Below are 20499 nucleotides of genomic sequence, written 5' to 3' on the forward strand. Positions count from 1 at the left end.
CTGTGCGCGGCAGAGGCCTCCCCATCCGCGGCCCTGTGCGCGGTGGAAGCCTCTCCATCCACGGCCCTGTGCGCGACAGAGGCCTCCCCGTCCGCTGCCCTCACTTTCTATAGCATAGCACTCAGCTTTTTTGGCAGCCCCAGAGAAAATGAATGGAGTCACAGTCGGGCATGTGCACTGATGCTCCATTCTGGGACATCCATTGAACTGCCGATCAATGGAGGTCCCAGTGGTCGGACCCCGCCAATCTATAAATTGTCACCTCTTCTGTTTATAGGTGATAGCTTCTCTTCCTCAACCTCTTGACTTACCCATAGAAATCTCATGAATCCTATTTTGACCCCACAAATCCATCATAACTATTGTTCTCTCTTTCTCTAACCTGCCTTAAGCTGTTTTTGAACTTTGAGCTTTTATTCTTTCTGTTTTGCAGACGATGCCGGTTGCTATGGCCCAACTGAGAGATATCCATAACTTATGTCCCAAAGAAGTCCTCTCATTTATCCTAGACCTCATTAAATACAATGACAACAGAAAAAACAAGGTAAGGACGTCTGCAGGTAACGAGACTGCGGTTGTTTAGTCCATTCCAAGAGATACCCGGTCGGCACAACCTCACACATGGAGCGATGGTGCGCGCCGCGTATAGTCGTCTTCTTCATGTGATATAAGAATCGATCACACTCATGGTTGTGCTTGAAATCCACTTTCAAGAAATGGACCTGTTTTAGTTTTTTTTTGTTTTTATTTAATAACATCAACAGGTTAATTAAATGTATATTTTTATAAATTGAGCTTTTGTGGATGTGACGATACCAAATGTATTTTATTTTAGTATTGGGAAAAGGAGGGCGAGTCAAACTTTTATGGTTTTTGCTTGGTTTTTTTTTGTTTTTTTATACTTTTAACTTTTTTATTTTTACTTGAACCTGCAATTGTCTTAACGTTTGTGCTGTATAGTGAATTACCTCAGTGTTACCAAATTGCAGACACGGGGAGAGGTGAGGCCTTCTGTGTCACCGGAGAAGGGTGATTATGGGCATCAAAACAGAACCTTGTCTGGATAGCAAAATGCTTAAAGGGATTTTCAGTTTTTCAGGAAAATGGACCTCAAACTCTCTAAAGTACCCAAAATAATAAACACTGCTGGTACTCGCCCTCCTTGGGCGCTGTTAGCGGAACTATCTCTCCTTAAAGAGAGCATTTCACTAAATATTTCATACTGAGCTGAACACAGGATGTAATAGCGGCTGCAGAGCGGAATAAAAGGTTTTTAATTTTTGTGTATTTCACCTTTCCGTTGCGGAGATATTAGCAATTAAAGTGTTGGCACCTAATGAGTTAACTTTTGTTAAGTCCTAATGGGTGTTATCAAATAGTAACTCATACAGGGAGAAGAAAGACATGCCCCCAGTGATAGTAACTCATACAGGAAGAAGTACTCCCCCCCCCCCCCCAGTGATAGCAACTCATACAGGAAGAAGTACTCCCCCCCCCAGTCATAGCAACTCATACAGGAAGAAGTACTCTCCCCCAGTGATAGCAACTCATGCATGGAGGAGAACACACCCCCAGTGATAGCAACTAATACATGGAGAAGTAGACTCCCTGAGTTAAAGCAACTCATACAGGGAGTAGAGGCACACTCTCCTAGTGCTAGGAACTTATACAGGGAGAAGAAGGACACGCCCCCATTGATAGGAACTCATACAGGGAGAAGGACATGCCCCCAGTGATAGCAACTCATACAAGGAGAAGGACACACCCCAGTGATAGCAATTTATACAGGAAGAAGCACACACCCCAGTGATAGCAACTCACACAGGGAGAAGAAGGACACACCCCCAGTGATAGCAACTCATACAGGGAGAAGGACGCGCCCCCAGTGATAGCAACTCATAGAGGGAGAAGGACACACCCCCAGTGATAGCAACTCACATAGGGAGAAGAAGGACACGCCCCAGTGATAGCAACTCATACAGGGAGAAGGACACGCCCCCCAGTGATAGCAACTCATACAGGGAGAAGAAGGACACGCCCCCCAGTGATGGCAACTCATACAGGGAGAAGAAGGACACGCCCCCCAGTGATAGCAACTCATACAGGGAGAAGGCGACCTCAATATTTCTCAGAAGCTGGAAGATTTGCGACAATTGCAAGAATTCAGCATCACATGTCATTGCAACATAAGGCAATATTGCCAACAACTAGCGTCATTATAAAATAATGGCCTCAGCATTCACACAGTCTGCAATAAACGGTGGGTCTGATCCCGCTGCCTCATGCCAGTATCTACCATTGTCACCAACTTCTTAATGGCTCCTCACAGACAGGAATGATCTTTTCTATCACACATCTCACTACGCGGCCTTCAGAAGAAAAAAAAAAATCTGTTTGCATAGGAGGCGTCCCAAGATTAGCAAGTCCTGTGGATCCACACCATAGCCAGCTCCTTGTATCTGATCTACTTCCCACCGCTTGAATCATCTCTGCTGGAAGCACATGGAGATATAATTTGTTTACCTGGCCAGGAAATTATGGTAATTAGTTTTGCATGGATACATTTTTATTTTTTTCTGTAACTAACTTCATTATACATTCATTTTTTTAACAGATTAACAGTAAAACATGTCAAAATTTTTGCTTTTCAGACCTTTAATTCATTTATGACTTTCATTTTTTTTAAAGGGATCTTCCATTATAGGCCCACCTTGGGGTAATTTAGGGGACTCTTTGGGAGGGATACAAAAATATGTCCCAATTCAGAATGGCAGATAGAGTGGTCAGGAACAGCTGAAGGCATCACTCATCAGCATCTATCTTTGTAGGTTGTGTAGGCAGCAGCAAAAGGTGTCAAGGCCGTCCAGCCCTGAGACCATGTATAGTCCCTCCACGCACCCTGATGTAACTGTATGCTGCAGTCAAGATGCCGTGTATGGAGCTGGCTCAGGAGCTGGGAAACACAGCCTGAATCTGCCTGTAACAACAGCACCCGAGCTGCCACCAATCGCTGCTGTCAGTCACTGACCATCACTTTGGGGTGGTACTCGCTGCCTGTGCGTGTGGTTGCAATGGAAGCCAGGGTCCTACCGTCGGCATTTTTCCCCCACAAAATGCAATAAAAAGCTATCAAATCATTTTGTGTACACTAAAAAGCTAAGGGTTTCTGAAAATGGAGACACAAACCAGTTTCTTTTTTCTTACATTATTGTGAAGATTTTTTTTTTAACTGCTAAAATATTTATATAGATAGATAGATAGATAGAAATGCCACCCCACACCATTACTGACCCACTGCCAGATCTTTCATACTGAAGGATGTTGCAGGCAGCGGATCGCTCTCCACGGCATCTCCAGACTCTGTCACGTCTGTCACATGTGCTCAGTGTGAACCTGCTTTCATCTGTGAAGAGCACAGGGCGCCAGTGGCCACTTTGCCAATCCTGGTATTCTGTGGTAAATGCCAAGCGTCCTGCACGGTGTTGGGCTGTGAGCACAACCCCCATCTGTGGACGTCGGGCCCTCATACCACCCTCATGGAGTTGGTTTCTAACCGTTTGTGCAGACACATGCACATTTGTGGCCTGCTGGAGGTCATTTTGCAGGGCTCTGGCAGTGCACAAAGGCAGAGGTAGCGGTCCTGCTGCTGGGTTGTTGCCCTCCTACGGCCCGGTCTATGTTTCCTGGTGTACTGGCCTGTCTCCTGGTAGCGCCTCCAGCCTCTGGACACTACGCTGATAGACACAGCAAACCTTCTTGCCACAGCTCGCATTGATGTGCCATCCTGGATGAGCTGCACTACCTGAGCAACTTCTGTGGGTTATAGAGTCCGTCTCATGCTACCACGAGTGTGAATATATATATATATCACTCTCTATATCTGTATATATATGGCTTGAGAAATATATGTATATATATGGCTTGAGAAAGGCCCCCACTGTGGACCGAAATGTCGCTATATGAGCAATATTTATATTTGAGAGTCCTCAGTGGTTGATATCTTTTAATGGCTAACTGAAAAGATGGTAACAAATTGCAAGCTTTCGAGACTACGCAGGTCTCTTCATCAGGCTAGTATACCACAAAATCTGAAGAGTCACATATTTATACACAATAAGACACAAAAATAATGCAATTTTTCTTTCTACTGGCTAACACGGTACAAGAATATATATTTTCCCTATGTCTATATGGGCAATTAAATTCAACTCTTTCCACTGAACTGGAGTGCCGCTTCTATAATTTCTGGATATATTGTGGACTGATATGTGCCTGGGGAGCTTTGCACCCAATCATTTTGTTGGTGCTGTTCATTATCTTCTTTTTATCTATATAGATCTATCTATCTATCTATTGATCTATATATATATATACCGTTGAAACCAGAAGTTTACACACACTATATAAAAAGACATATTCATGTTTTTTTCAATATCTGACATGACATCAGAATAAACCTTTCCCGTTTTAGGTTAATTATGATTACCATAATGTTTAATATTTGCCAAATGCCAGAATAATGAGAGCGAGAGAGAATGCAAAACCTGCTGACAGATTCCCTTTACTGTCATGCTGGATGGCATAATCAATACACTGCAAGTTATATTGTATAATGAAAAGAAGATCTGCAACTTTCTAATATGTTTTGTGTTTGAATTCATCCCCATTGTCAAAGGCTCTGCTTGCTTTCAGTGTGTATAGACATTGTGCGGCTTACATCCTGTACAGCAGTAGGTCGGCTCATAGAAGGGGCTTCAGCCTGGGATCCAAGACCTGCTGAGCTCACAGAGGATTCCTTACACTTTTCCATCATGTTGGTTCTCCAGCTACGATGAAATTGCCTTTCCTGGCAGCATTCATCCAGAACGACAGAACAGACACAAGTTGTCTAGCAAACTATAAAGCCTTTGGGAGCAGAACAAGGTCATAACTGGGGTTTAAGGCTGACAGCAGAGTTATTAGGAATGCTGCGAGATTGGACACAGAATTTGCAGAACTATTCCCTTTTGCAGGACCTCTCTGGGGAAGTATCCCATCTTATCAAGTGGTGACTTAGTGATAGGAGACAGTCTCAGAAGGGGAAACTGGCAAATTTAACACGCCAGCACATTTTTAGAAGAAAAGCAGTTTATTTTTTCTCTCCTATTTCTGGATAACGCTTTTACATTTTACAAAGATGTGAAGAATATACGGTTATTTATTTATTTTTTTATTTACTTTTTTTCAATTTTCTCTTTCAGTTTTCTGATAACTACTACAGGGCTGAACTCATTGATGCACTGGCTAATTCAGTGACTCCCGCGGTCAGTGTGAACAACGAATGTCGCACCCTGGACAATGTGAACGCAGACGTGCGCCTGATTCTGGAGGAGATCACACGCTTCCTCAATATGGAGAAGCTCCTTCCCAGCTACAGGCACACCATCACAGTCAGGTGGGTCTTCATTGAGTCTGTGTGCAGAATAAGTTCAATGACCAATTCACTGGTAACTCATCATACAGTCTGATATGTACTGTGATAAATAGAAGCCGTGGAAGACAAAAGGTTCAAAATTTGGAGTAAAAATTTAGGTCAAAAAGCCTTTCAGCCAAGAATACATGCACTGGTATATAGGTAAAAATTACCCCAACTGTGTCTACAGACTTTAACCCCTTTTTGACGTGATCAGTAATAGTACGTCTCACCGTTCTCGGCCTATTGGAATAGGTGCGTACTATTACGCATCACGGGATCGCGCCTGCACACAAGCAGTGCCGGGCGATCGCCGCCGGGTGTCAGCTGATTGTTACAGCTGACACCCAGTGCTATGTGCCAGGAGCGGTCCCGCACTGCTCCCTGCACATTAACCCCTGCAGTCAATCGCAGCATCCCGTGGGGAGGTAAGCGCTGCTTTCTTACCTCTTCTCCGGAGTTCCGCGCTGTCTGTGCCGGGTCCCGATAGTTGCCATGGTGACGATATCCGAGTCACCAGGCATAAGAAAGTTAGCTAGATCATGCTCAGTGCACGGTCTAACTAACTTCTGTGTGCAGGGGCTGCAGCCTGCATAGCACAGAGATGCTGCTGCAGCATTTCTATTCTATGCAAGTGATCTGCCTTCAAAAAGTGAAAGTCCCATATTGGGACAAAGTGTAAAATGAAAAAAAAAAGTTTAAGAAAGTGAAAAAAAAATTGTAAAAATATAAAAAAAATAAAAATAGAATAAACATATACTCTACCCATAAATAAATATTATTATGGAAAAAAAAAAAAAAAGTACACATATTTGGTATCGCAGCGTCCAGAGCGACCTGACCTATAAAAACTGTCCCGCTAGTTAACCCCTTTAGTGAGCACGGTAAAAAAGAATAAAAAACGAAGCAAAAAACAATGCTTTATCATCATACCGCCAAACAAAAAATGGAATAAAATGAGATCAAAAAGACAAATGTAAATAAAAATGGTACCGCTGAAAACGTCATCTTGGCCCGCAAAAAACAAGCCACCATACAGCTCCATCAGCTGAAAAAAAAGTCATAGCTCTCAGAATAAAGCGATGCAAAAAAATAATTTTTTTTATAAAATAGCTTTTATTGTGTAAAAGCGCCAAAACATAGAAAAACTATATAAATGTGGTACCGCGGTAAACGTATTGACCTGAAGAATAAAGCTGCCTTACCAATTTTACCACACGCGGAACGGCATAAAAAGAAACCCCCCCCCCCCCAAAAAAAAAAAATCCTGAATTGTTGGTTTTTGTTTATTCTGACTCCCAAAAATCGGAATAGAAAGCGATCAAAAAATGTCACGTGCCTGAAAATGGCACCAATAAAAATGTCAACTTGTCCCGCAAAAAACAAGCCGTCACATGACTCTGTCGGACGAAATATGGAAAAATTATAGCTCTCAAAATATGGCGATGCAAAAACTAGTCTTTGAAAAAAAAAAAAAAAAGAGTTTTTTAGTGTGTGACAGCTGTCAATCATAAAAACCCGATATGAATCTGGTATCGCTGTAATCGCACCGACCCGAAGAATAAAGTCATCTAATCACTTATACCGCACGAGGAAAGGCGTAAAAAATAATCTCTAGGGTTAGGATTGGTGTTTTGCCAGGGTTAGGGTTGTGCCAGGGTTAGATACATGGTGCTTGCCTGAGTACCTGATGCAAACTCAAGTAGCGAGCACTTGCGCTCAAGACTAATGACAACTTATTCAATATGATGACCTAATGTTATCAAATTCTGTGTCGTACCTCTGGGTTCAAAATGTTCACTATACCCCTTGATAAAATCCTTGAGGGGTGTAGTTTCCAAAATGGGGTCACTTCTGGGGGGTTTCCACTGTTTAGGTGCATCAGTGGCTCTCCAAACGTGACATGGCGTCCGCTCTCGATTCCAGCCAATTTTGCATTCAAAAAGTCACACAGTGCTCCTTCCCTTCTGAACCCTGCCGTGCGCCCAAACACTGTATTTTCTCCACATATGGGGTATCGCCGTTCTCAGGAGAAATTGCACAACAGCTTTTGAGGTCCATTTTCTCCTCTTACCCTTGTGAAAATAAAAAATTTGGGGCTAAAAGATTATTTTTGTGGAAAAAGTTTGATTTTATTATTTTCACGGCTACATGTTATAAACTTCTGGGAAGCACCTGATTGCTCACCACACATCTAGAGAAGTTCTTTAAGGGGTCTAAGTTTCCAAAATGGTGTCACTTGTGGGGGGGGGGGGGGTTCACTTTTTAGGCATGTCAGGGGCTCCCCAAAAGCAACATGGCGTCCACTAATTATTCAAGCAAATTTTACATACAAAAAGTCAAATGGCGCTCCTTCCCTTCCGAGCCCTTCTGTGCGCCCAAACAGTGGTTTTCTCCCACTTATGGGGTATTGGCGTGCTCAGGAGGAATTGCACAACAAATATTGGGGTCCATTTTTTCCTGATACCCTTGTGAAAATAAAAAAAAAATTGGGTCTAAAGTAACATTTTTTGTGAAAAAAGTTAAATGTTCATTTTTTTTTCTTCCATATTCCACAAATTCCTGTGAAGCACCTGAAGGGTTAATAAACTTCTTGATTGTGGTATTGAGCACCTTGAGGGGTGCAGTTTTTAGAATGGTGTCACTTTGGGGTATTTTCTGTCATAAAGGCCCCTCAAAGTGACTTCAAATGTGATGTGGTCCCTAAAAAAATGGTTTGGTAAATTTTGTTGGAAAAATGAGAAATCGCTGGTCAACTTTTAACCCTTATAACTTCCTAACAAAAAAAATTTTGGTTCCACAATTTTGCTGATGTAAAGTATACATGTGGGAAATGTTATTTATTAACTCTTTTGTGTGACATATCGCTCTGATTTAAGGGCATGAAAATGAAAAGTTTGAAAATTTTCAAAATTTCGCCAAATTTCCGTTTTTTTTCACAAATAAACACAAGTGATATAGAAGAAATTTTTACCACAATCATGAAGTACAATATGTCACGAAAAAACAATCTCAGAATCAGGGGGATCCGTTGAAGCGTTCGAGTAATTACCTCATAAAGTGACAGTGGTCAGAATTGTAAACATGTGCCCGGTCATTAACGTGCAAACCACCCTCGGGGGGGTAAAAGGGTTAAATGATATGTAGATATTATATATAATATATATATATATATATATATATGTATATATATATATGTATATATATTTATGTGTGCATATATATTTATGTGTGTATGTATACATATATATATATATATATGTATATATATATATGTGTGTGTGTGTGTACTTATATATATATATATATATATATATATATATATATATATGTGTGTGTGTGTATATATATATAAAAAAATATATATTGAAGACCGCACCATTTAATAGTTACTCACTAGTGGGTGCCAGGCCTCCAAACAGTCTGTCCAAACTGTTGCATATCAAAAGAAGGTATATCAAAGGGCAGCACTCCAAATAATCTTTAGAAAAAAATGGACTTTAATGAGCCCAAAAAGCAACGTTTCGGTTCACAGAACCTTTTTCAAGCTGTGTGTGTGTCTGTATATATGTATGTATATGTATATATATATATATATATATATATATATATATATATATATATATATATATATATATATATATATATATATAAATTTGGACTCATCAGACCAAAGCACAGATTTCCACTGGTCTAATGTCCATTCCTTGTGTTCTTTAGCCCAAACAAGTCTCTTCTGCTTGTTGCCTGTCCTTAGCAGTGGTTTCCTAGCAGCTATTTTACCATGAAGGCCTGCTGCACAAAGTCTCCTCTTAACAGTTGTTGAAGAGATGTGTCTGCTGCTAGAACTCTGTGTGGCATTGACCTCGTCTCTAATCTGAGCTGCTGTTAACCTGCGATTTCTGAGTCTGGTGACTCGGATAAACTTATCCTCAGAAGCAGAGGTGACTCTTGGTCTTCCTTTTCTGGGGCGGTCCTCATGTGAGCCAGTTTCTTTGTAGCGCTTGATGGTTTTTGCAACTGCACTTGGGGACACTTTCAAAGTTTGACCAAATTTTCTGACTGACTGACCTTTATTTCTTAAAGTAATGATGGCCACTCGTTTTTCTTTACTTAGCTGCTTTTTTCTTGCCATAATACAAATTCTAACAGTCTATTCAGCGGGACTATCAGCTGTGTATCCACCAGACTTCTGCACAACACAACTGATGGTCCCAACCCCAATTATAAGGCAAGAAATCCCACTTATTAAACCTGACAGGGCACACCTGTGAACCGAAAACCATTTCCGGTGACTACCTCTTGAAGCTCATCAAGAGAATGCCAAGAGTGTGCAAAGCAGTCATCAAAGCAAAAGGTGGCTACTTTGAAGAGCCTAGAATATAAGACATATTTTCAGTTGTTTCACACTTTTTTGTTAAGTATATAATTCCACATGTGTTAATTCATAGTTTTGATGCCTTCAGTGTGAATGTACAATTTCCATAGTCATGAAAATACAGAAAAATCTTTAAATGAGAAAGTGTGTCCAAACTTTTGGTCTGTACTGTATATATGTTATAATAATATTTTGTTTAGTCAGCTTAAATGCATGTATTTTGGACTAAACTTAATTTTTGTAATTGGGTTTTCTTAGAAAAAAATTTAATTTTTATTTGTTTGTTTCCCTGCAAATTTGTGGCTGCAAAATGACTTAACTGAAAATCCATCAGTGAGCACATTCTCATGTGAGAGATTTTCGAGCTTTTATCCGGCTTTTTTTTCTGAGCTTCTCTCTGCTGATTTATGACCACATCAAAAGTCCCGCTGTACTTGGATGTGGTCTGCTGTCATAATTCAGCAGAGAGAAGCTCAGAAAAAAAAGACGAAACAGTTGCAAACTCTTCCAACAGAACAGAGCTCACCGAGAGATTCTCAGTGAACTTTCTGTTGCCAGCAATTGGAAGGGGAAAAATTACTGTAAAAGCCAAACTGTGCAACATTTTTAATGAAAACTAATTGCAAACGTGTATTTGACACGCATTTAAGTAAAAAAAGAAAAAAAAATGTCCCATAAGGCGTCTGTCTTATTAGCAATGTCTTTCTGCATGCGGTTATGTTACAGACAATAGGGGAGGAGGCTGATCTTCCGGGTCATACCGGCTCGGTATCCCTGTGACAATCACACAACCTTTTCTACCAATCTATGGGATCAGTATTATGGGGTATATTAGACGGGTCGTCTGCTGGACGAGAGATCCTACATGCTAGCATCCCTCAGTGCCACGTGGGTGTATGAAGCTGTAGATGCCTCTATTTCGGGTTTTATACTGCCCCCTCTTGTTTTTCCAGCTGTTTGAGAGCCATCCGAGTCCTTCAAAAGAACGGCCATGTCCCGAGCGATCCTAGACTCTTCAAGTCGTATGCCGAGAACGGACACTTCGTAGATGTCAGAGTGGCGGCCTTGGAAGCTGTTGTTGACTACACCAAGGGTAAGCCTCATCATCCAGGATCATGGACGTCTGCTGCTTTTGGCTAATAAGCAGCTGTTCGGTATATATCTATCTTTTCCATCCCTCGCATTAAAGTGTTCTGTTCTGTAGTGCACGCGATAATAGTTTTTCTATATACATCTCATAGCGGATTCTGCTTCTTATTAGTAGCGTAGGCCGGCCACGGTCCGCTGCGAACAACTTGGTGTATTGTATTTTATCGACAGAACAAACACAGAAATTGTCCCGGGTGCTGACAATAGGTGGAAATAGATTAAGACCTTTTATTGTTTCAGTGCAAGGCATTTCAGAATCCGTGTGGAAAATAAAGATCCTTTAAAGAAGAAAAAGAAAAGACGTATGTCTGCATACCTCTCTCGTCGGATAATACTATTAATCTGCAGATATTAATAATTCTAAGAAGGTGCTGGGTCGCTGTACAGAAAGTGCAGCTCTCGGGAGAAAATGAACCCCCCCCCTCCCCCCCCAGAGAGCCGCCTGCTTTCAGTCACAGAGGTCAGTACACAGCGAGTGGCTGCTGTCGGCTGTAACCTCTCCCAGGCACTGACTGACAGCCGGCTCTGTACTGATGATCTGCCGAGTCATCTGTCAGTCAGTGCCGTGGCATGGTTACTGCTGACACGCTCAGTGCTGTCAGTCATTGGCCTGCCTCCATGACTGGAAGCCAGCAACTCACAAGAGAAAGTTAATTTTCTCCCAGTAGCTGCACTTTCTGTATGATGGTAGTGGCAGTATAGTAACGTTAGTATCAACCACTAGATTAACCGCACATCTGCAGGTTATTAGCGTTATCTGACCTGACAGGTTACCTTTAAATAATATGTTTGTTCCTGAAGAAGGAGCCAATTTGGTTCCAAGACGTGTTGCCCTGGAACTGCACATATTGTCAGCGCCCCTGCCAATTCCTGCATATCTCCTGCTCCTTTGACATTCCAGCTGTTGTATCACTACAACTCCCAGCATGTGGCATGTTGGGGTGCCGCTGATTGCTGACCTCAGTGCTGTATAAGCTGCAATGATTCCAGGGTTGCAAAGGCATCCATATGCCTTACAGCTCGGGGTGGGGTCACTCTTTAAACCACCTGAAGTATGTTTCCATCACTGCTTCTTCCTGACCCTCCTGCGCTGTCAGCCCTCACTTTATCTTCAGATGAGCAGCTGGACTGTGCGTTCCTTGGCGCTGACACTGCCCGGCCCTGACACTCCGTGAATCATTTCGTTGCCCCCCCCCCCCGAGGTGTTGTGCTGCTAAGAGGGCGTGCGTGACGGCCGACAGGATTCCTGCTGAAGTACCAAGATGTTCCCTTAAACGACTGGAGTAGCCGTAAAGTGTAACTGAACTGTCAGAAAACTTGTTGACCTATTAGCTGGGGGTTTGGCTAATGAGAGTCCTCCCCCCCCCGCATAACTAGAATAAAGAAGAAGCCTTTAGACAAGCAGTTCTCCTTGTAACACACTGAAGAAGGTCTCTCACTTAAAGGTGAATTCTAGTTTGAGGAAATAAAATGTATAGTGTTTCTCATGGTGATAAAAGCCTGTCCCAGTCACCTGATGGACCCCCTGGTGCACTACTGGAATTTAAACTGATGAAGGGCACATCTGTGTGCTGCAGAAACAACGTTTTACACCTAGGCCTGCGACAATAACAAAGGAACATCATTTAAGTCTAGAGGAAAGAAGGTTTAATCATCAAAGACTGATTCTTTACTGTATGAGCAGTGAGACTATGGATTCTTTACTGTAAGAACAGGAAGACTATGGATTCTTTACTGTATGAGCAGTGAGACTATGGATTCTTTACTGTACAAGCAGTGAGACTATGGATTCTTTACTGTACAAGCAGTGAGACTATGGATTCTTTACCATAAGAGCAGTGAGACTATGGATTCTTTACTGTACGAGCAGTGAGACTATGGATTCTTTACTGTATGAGCAGTGAGACTATGGATCCTTTACTGTACGAGCAGTGAGACTATGGATTCTTTACTGTATGAGCAGTGAGACTATGGATTCTTTACTGTATGAGCAGTGAGACTATGGATCCTTTACTGTACAAGCAGTGAGACTACGGATTCTTTACTGTACGAGCAGTGAGACTATGGATTCTTTACCATAAGAGCAGTGAGACTGTGGATTCTTTACTGTACGAGCAGTGAGACTATGGATTCTTTACTGTATGAGCAGTGAGACTATGGATTCTTTACTGTATGAGCAGTGAGACTATGGATCCTTTACTGTACAAGCAGTGAGACTATGGATTCTTTACTGTATGAGCAGTGAGACTATGGATTCTTTACTGTACGAGCAGTGAGACTATGGATTCTTTACCATAAGAGCAGTGAGACTATGGATTCTTTACTGTACGAGCAGTGAGACTATGGATTCTTTACTGTATGAGCAGTGAGACTATGGATCCTTTACTGTACGAGCAGTGAGACTATGGATTCTTTACCATAAGAGCAGTGAGACTGTGGATTCTTTACTGTACGAGCAGTGAGACTATGGATTCTTTACTGTACGAGCAGTGAGACTATGGATTCTTTACTGTACGAGCAGTGAGACTATGGATTCTTTACTGTACGAGCAGTGAGACTATGGATTCTTTACTGTACGAGCAGTGAGACTATGGATTCTTTACTGTACGAGCAGTGAGACTATGGATTCTTTACCATAAGAGCAGTGAGACTGTGGATTCTTTACTGTACGAGCAGTGAGACTATGGATTCTTTACTGTACGAGCAGTGAGACTATGGATTCTTTACTGTACGAGCAGTGAGACTATGGATTCTTTACTGTACGAGCAGTGAGACTATGGATTCTTTACTGTACGAGCAGTGAGACTATGGATTCTTTACCATAAGAGCAGTGAGACTGTGGATTCTTTACTGTACGAGCAGTGAGACTATGGATTCTTTACTGTACGAGCAGTGAGACTATGGATTCTTTACTGTATGAGCAGTGAGACTATGGATCCTTTACTGTACGAGCAGTGAGACTATGGATTCTTTACTGTACGAGCAGTGAGACTATGGATTCTTTACCATAAGAGCAGTGAGACTGTGGATTCTTTACCGTACGAGCAGTGAGACTATGGATTCTTTACTGTATGAGCAGTGAGACTATGGATTCTTTACTGTATGAGCAGTGAGACTATGGATCCTTTACTGCACGAGCAGTGAGACTATGGATTCTTTACTGTAAGAACAGTGAGACTATGGATTCTTTACTGTATGAGCAGTGAGACTATGGATTCTTTACTGTATGAGCAGTGAGACTATGGATCCTTTACTGTACGAGCAGTGAGACTATGGATTCTTTACTGTATGAGCAGTGAGACTGGATTCTTTACTGTATGAGCAGTGAGACTATGGATTCTTTACTGTACAAGCAGTGAGACTATGGATTCTTTACTGTATGAGCAGTAAGACTATGGATCCTTTACTGTATGAGCAGTGAGATTATGGATCCTTTACTGTATGAGCAGTGAGACTGTGGATCCTTTACTGTATGAGCAGTGAGACTATGGATTCTTTACTGTACGAGCAGTGAGACTATGGATTCTTTACTGTAAGAGCAGTGAGACTATGGATTCTTTACTGTAAGAGCAGTGAGACTATGGATTCTTTACTGTACAAGCAGTGAGACTGATTCTTTACTGTATGAGCTGTGAGATTATGGATTCTTTACTGTAAGAGCAGTGAGACTATGGATTGTTTACTGTACAAGCAGTGAGACTATGGATTGTTTACTGTACGAGCAGTGAGACTATGGATTTACTGTACAAGCAGTGAGACTATGGATTGTTTACTGTACAAGCAGTGAGACTATGGATTCTTTACTGTATGAGCAGTGAGACTATGGATTCTTTACTGTATGAGCAGTGAGACTATGGATTCTTTACTGTATGAGCAGTGAGACTATGGATTCTTTACTGTATGAGCAGTGAGACTATGGATTCTTTACTGTATGAGCAGTGAGACTATGGATTCTTTGCTTTGTGAGTCCGAAATTGCTCTTTAATGCCAGGTACACACCTCCATAAACGAGAATAGCCCTTTAATGGCAGGTGTATGCCCTTAAGAGATTACACTATCACTTTGAATGGCAGGTACACTATATGACCCTATAAAATCAGAATACAATTTAAAGCACCACTCCAGCGTTTTTTTTCATTGCAGCGCTGGATTGATGCTTCTAATGTAAGGCCGCTGCCCCCGGTCTTATATTTACCTGTTGCCGTCTTCACCTTCCATCGCCGCTGCTCCCATCAGTCTCCAGCAGTTTGTGTTCTGGCCCTCATAGACTTGCATTGAGAACTTGTGACGTTACCTCTGACTTCCGGCCAGTCAGCAGTTGCGGTCACAAGATGACGCCAGAGGACCAGAGCGATGTCGAAAAATGGGAAAGACAATTGCGGATAAGTATAAGACTAGGGTCAGGGACCTTAGATTAAGAAGCACTACTCCAGCGCTGAAAAAAAAAATAAAAAAATTAAGTGGTGCTTTAATGGCAAGTGCTCTAATAAAACAAGAATTCCCCTTTAAGAATGGATATATACCTCCTGAAACCAGAGTACTGCTTTAATGACAAGTGTATACCTCTTTCATGGCAGGTATTATATCTTCATAAAATCGGAATACCCCTTTAATGGCAGGTACATACCCCATGAAAGCAGAATATCCCTTTAATGGCAGGTTAATAAACTAGTAAAACAGGACAACCTTTTTAATGGCAAATCTATTTTACCATAAAGCCAGTGTACCCCTTTAATGGCCAGTATATATCTCTTATAACCAGAATACCCCTTTAAAGATCTGTCTCTGTCACTTGTGCAAATAAATTTAGATAAATACCTCTAAAAATCTCTGCCATCCCCTGATTCTGCCGCTCTTTTCAGCTTTGAGCTGAGTCGCTCCATTGCAGAGATATTCACATTTGTTGCTTTTGGAGCGCAGCATGTGAAATCTCTGTTTGTACTACAACTGGGCATTTCTTTAGAATCTTCTCTTGGGGCATAGTCTTTCACCCCTCACTCCCAGACACTAGCAGTTACAGCTTGGGAGAGTCTGAGACTGATAGACCGCTCGACCAGCTACTGAACTTTGACAGCATCTGAGAATGAGAGGTGTAAGTGCACGCCCCAAGAGAAGACTAAAGGAACACCCAGTAGGGCTGGGCTGCAAGCAGAGATTTCACATGCTGCATTCCAGAAGAAACAAATGTAAATATCTCTGCAATGGAACAACGCAAAGCAAAATGAAAAAGAGGGGCAGAATCGTGAGCGCGGAGGGATTTTTATAAAGTATTTCACTCATTTTTTTTTAGCATGTGAAAGGTCCACTTTAATAGCAGGTATATACCCACATGAAGCCAGAATACCCTTTTAATGGCAGATATATAACACCATAAAACCAAAATACCCCACGTTAATGTCAGGAATACCCCTTTGATTCCAGGTATATATCTTCCTGAAACCAGAATACCCTTTAAATGAAAGGTCTTATAAAGGTCTTATATAAGATTCTTATAACACTGGAATTCCCCTTTAATGGCAGATGTAAAGTACATAGCCGGCCATTGCCTTTGTTGTTACAAATGTCTGGATTTAATGAAAATTACTTACTCTGGGGGTTTCATCGCCCCTGTATAACACACACATATACAGGGTGGCATTACTGATGTGTCTGAGCCCGACTTCACCAATTCACTTAGGAAACGCTACACCGAAGCCTAAACCTCTATCAGGATCAGACCAAACTCTTGTGGTGTTCCTTCTGTAATAAAGTGGCTCGAGACGTCTTGAGCTTTTTCCAGTAAATCTGGTGTTGTGCAAAATCCTTGAAGCTGCACACCCAGTGTATAAAGGTAAGGAGGCATCATCCAGCCGCAGTACAGAACTCTGCCTGTGGAGGCGATGACGTCCTGACCGCCGAGGCCACTGATGGGCTGCAGGACCATGAAGTGACTGGTGGTTGGGACGTCATCACTTCTGGTCCTGACGGAGACCTTCATAGTGGGAGATACTAGTGATAAGTATTGCTTGCTTCCTTTATAAGGATCCCTGCCCTCTAATAACTGTTTTAAAAGAACAGAAGACCCCTCTTAAAGGGGTTTTCTCATCTTATTACATAGGTAATATTGCAAAGTGCTCTTAAAAACAAGAAACTTTGGAACTTCTCAAGAATTGAGGGATTTTGGTTTGTGTAGTTTACAGCTCATTGCCTGGTTACATTCAACCTCCGAAGTGGCCGGTCTCCTAGGTAAGGAGCGCGAGCTTGCAATCGTTGTTCTGAAGTTGGCCCGAATTTCTCCAGTGCCCATACGCTCCTCTGCTATCAGAATGGGAAAGCGCACAGTTCGGGCCAGAGACTCAGCCATGCCATCAGCCCGAACTGTCAATCTTCAGGAGCACACCGCCCCAGCATGGCGACCGGGAAGTCGGGAGGCAGTGGAGTTATAGAAATATAAAACAGCCCTTATAGCTGTGAGCCATTGCACTAGCGCAGCAAGAGTTAGAAACTCTCCAAGTCTTTAGAGTTGATGTCCTGCCCATACACCCTGATATCAGGCAAATAGACTGGGGAGAAGCAGGGGGTTTGCAACCCACTTACATGCAATTTTTTTTCCAGGAATGACGACAAAGCCTCTAATAAAAGTTTTTAGCAAAGTTTCATAACTTTCCATATTAGCCAAAATTATTTCTACAAAGAAAAAAAAAAGTTTAATTCTTATTCACTGATCCATATCTGATATCCAGTGTATAAAGAAAATGATAATATACGGCACTCTTGCAGTAACTGATGCAGGTGCACAAAGAGGGTATCCAACCCATATATCATATAAAGCAGAAAAACTTGGCACTGTTTGAAAATAAGTCCCTTTTATTTGCATTCATATGGCGTTAAAAATTTTTGGTCCTGATACAGACCTTCATCAGAACTGAAAGGGGAAAGGGATAAATGGGTATAAACAAAAAGGCAGTTAGATTGCTGCATAGATTCATACATATCATACACATAGAAGAGTCATTATAAAGATGCATTCCTAAGTACAGATGCCATTGTTAACTAGATGGAGTGAGACGTCCCAAGGTTCAGTCATGGAGCTCTCCGGGGGATTTTCAGGGTGGTGGAAGGGGGAGGTAAGGGAGAGTACCTGAGAAAAGGGATTGAGGTAATTAGTTGGCCGGCTATAATGTATAGGACAGGTGTATAGCTCAGTGCTATGGCGTGGGCCGGGGCAGTAAAGGAGCTATAGGCCGACCTAAGACGACACATGCCCTTTATGATTGATACTGCTCATCTGTCAGTAACATTCCTGTGTTGTGTTCACAGTGGACAGAGGCTCCGATGATTTACAGTGGTTGTTAAAGATGGCCCAGACTGACCCCATGCCGTATATAAGGTAAGCCGATCGAAGGAAATGGTTGTGGAAAATGCTTTTTTTGGCTACCCTATTATAGCTGTATACACGTGGAAAAAATCACATTACTTGTCAATAAAGTGTGCCGCTATCCAGCATCATCAGCTCTGATTAAACAGTGACAGAGCGTAGCGACTCATTCTATTTATAAGGAGAATGCAAACACCCAGTTGTCAATTTATTCATACGTTTCCAGAAAGAAAAAAAGCACAATTCGAAGTTCGAAGAAAAGAGGCTCCAGATGCTTATTTCATGGGGTGTACTAAATAACATCTCTCATTAATAGCATTGAGAGGACACAGGACTGTGGGTATACTCCCTGCCTCTAGGGGGCTCTACAATAGGTGAAAATAGTGTTGGCTCCGCCTGGTGGGTTGTACCCTCTCCTCAGACAAATGGCAGCTGAGTTTTAGCCTAGTGTCTGTAGAAGGTAGACACAACCTGTATCAGGTCTTCTGCACGGTTTTTCAATTTTTTTTATTTTTTTTATTTTACGGTTCCTTCCCAAGTGGTGGTATGGATGTCCTCCATCTTTAGTAGCTAGTCAGGGAAGACACACAGCGTGCAATCCACTGTAGTGTACCTCCCTGCGGACGCCATCTGCTGCCTGTCGCCCATCCGCCGTTGCTGCTGCCATACCGGAGTGCCGTTGTCTCCACGAATACGAGAGGCCACTGAAGGGATGACCTCTGTGTGCCAGGTGACTGGCTGTCATCCATTATTTCAACGATCTCCATCCAAAAAGGAAACCTTCACCAACCTCACGACCACCTTGGATTCCTTGATGTCCTTCGATTGGATTAGCAACATCCAGATGCCTTGTCTGACACCGCCTCAGTGCCTGAAATTTCTGACCATAACCCAAGACACCTAGGTCTTTCTACCACCGTACAAGCTCTCTTTTCTTCAGTCTGGAGTGGCTCAGTGTCAGACAGAGTTCTTGTGCGCCATCCGTTACTACATGAGAGTCCTGATCAGGATGGTTACAGTTTTTGCCCAGTGTGACACCCAGCTGCTACAGTATCCAATGCTTACTATATCCGAAGAACAAGTCAGTGAACACCCAGCTGCTACAGTATCCAATGCTTACTATATCCGAAGAACAAGTCAGTGGAGTGAGCACCCTAGATCAATGCAGATGTCTCCCTTTTCGAGTCTGCATAGTTATTCTTTGGTGGTTAACAGCCCCGGCTCTGATATCTAGCAAGCCTTTCCTCCCTCTTCAGTGGCAAATGGCTACGATAGAAGCCAGTCTCTCGGGCTGGAGTCCAGTCTTCAAACATCAGACTTCTCAGCGCTGTGGTCACTAGAAATCCTGCTTCCAGGTCAGTTTGTTGAAACTGAGGGCCATCTTTCTGGTCCACTCTCCTAAAAGACTGTCTGCTTCACGTACAGACAGATAACTCAACCACGGTCACCTTCCTGAACCATCAAGGGGGAGCCATGAGCAGCATGTTCCTCTGCTCTCTGAGGAGTGGGCTCTGTTTACAGAAATCTTCAGTTACATTTGTCTTCTCTGGGTCAACCCCAACATGGACTTTTTTCGCATCTTGTCTCAATTACAATGTCCTAATCTACGACCCCAGTTCCCAAGACACGTAGGTCATTCACGGTAGACGTTCTGGTCACTCCATGGGCAGCTTTCTCTTCTCTATCTCTTCCCTTCGCTATCTCTTCCCTTCTCTATCTCTTCCCTTCTCTGCGTCTTCTACTTCATATTCTAACCAGTCAAAGCAGAAGGCTTTCCGGCTCTCCTTATAACCCTGTTTGGTATCGCAGGGCATGGTACTCCAACCTTATCCAGCTGGTTGTAGACGCACCATGGCCCCGACCCAACTTTACCTCACCTGCGTTCAATGGCGTGGCTGTTGAAGCGAAGCCTCTGAGATCAAAGGGTCTGTGCAACTCTGTTGTTCAGACTATGCTGAAGGCTAGCAAGCTGCCAAGGTTTACCATCGTACCTGGATATCTTTCTCTGGTGTCAACAGTGGGACTTTCTGTCTATTGTTTTTTCCTTTCCAAGAATCATTTCCGTTATTCACTCTGATCTGTATGCCGCCTCTCCTCCCTCACGGGGCAGGGGTTCTTTCCATTTTCTTTCAGCACATGCTGGCCTCTCATAAACAGGTTAAG

The 20499-nt window shown here is 42.5% G+C and overlaps 1 protein-coding gene across 4 annotated transcripts in view; it reads left to right on the forward strand.

Annotated features, from left to right (window-relative positions):
• TAF2 (TATA-box binding protein associated factor 2) overlaps positions 1 to 20499 on the forward strand; it is a 249454-nt gene that overhangs the window by 187164 nt on the left and 41791 nt on the right. For all 4 annotated transcript variants that reach the window (XM_073679808.1, XM_073679810.1, XM_073679809.1 and 1 more), the window contains exons 18-21: positions 434 to 544; positions 5241 to 5434; positions 10784 to 10923; positions 18279 to 18348. In XM_073679808.1, the coding sequence (XP_073535909.1) occupies positions 434 to 544; positions 5241 to 5434; positions 10784 to 10923; positions 18279 to 18348 (515 nt within the window). The remainder of the gene's footprint in view (positions 1 to 433; positions 545 to 5240; positions 5435 to 10783; positions 10924 to 18278; positions 18349 to 20499) is intronic.

This window comes from Phyllobates terribilis, unplaced genomic scaffold, assembly GCF_046119375.1.
Source record: "Phyllobates terribilis strain yellow unplaced genomic scaffold, ASM4611937v1 Scaffold_4__5_contigs__length_816908805, whole genome shotgun sequence".
NCBI lineage: Eukaryota > Metazoa > Chordata > Amphibia > Anura > Dendrobatidae > Phyllobates > Phyllobates terribilis.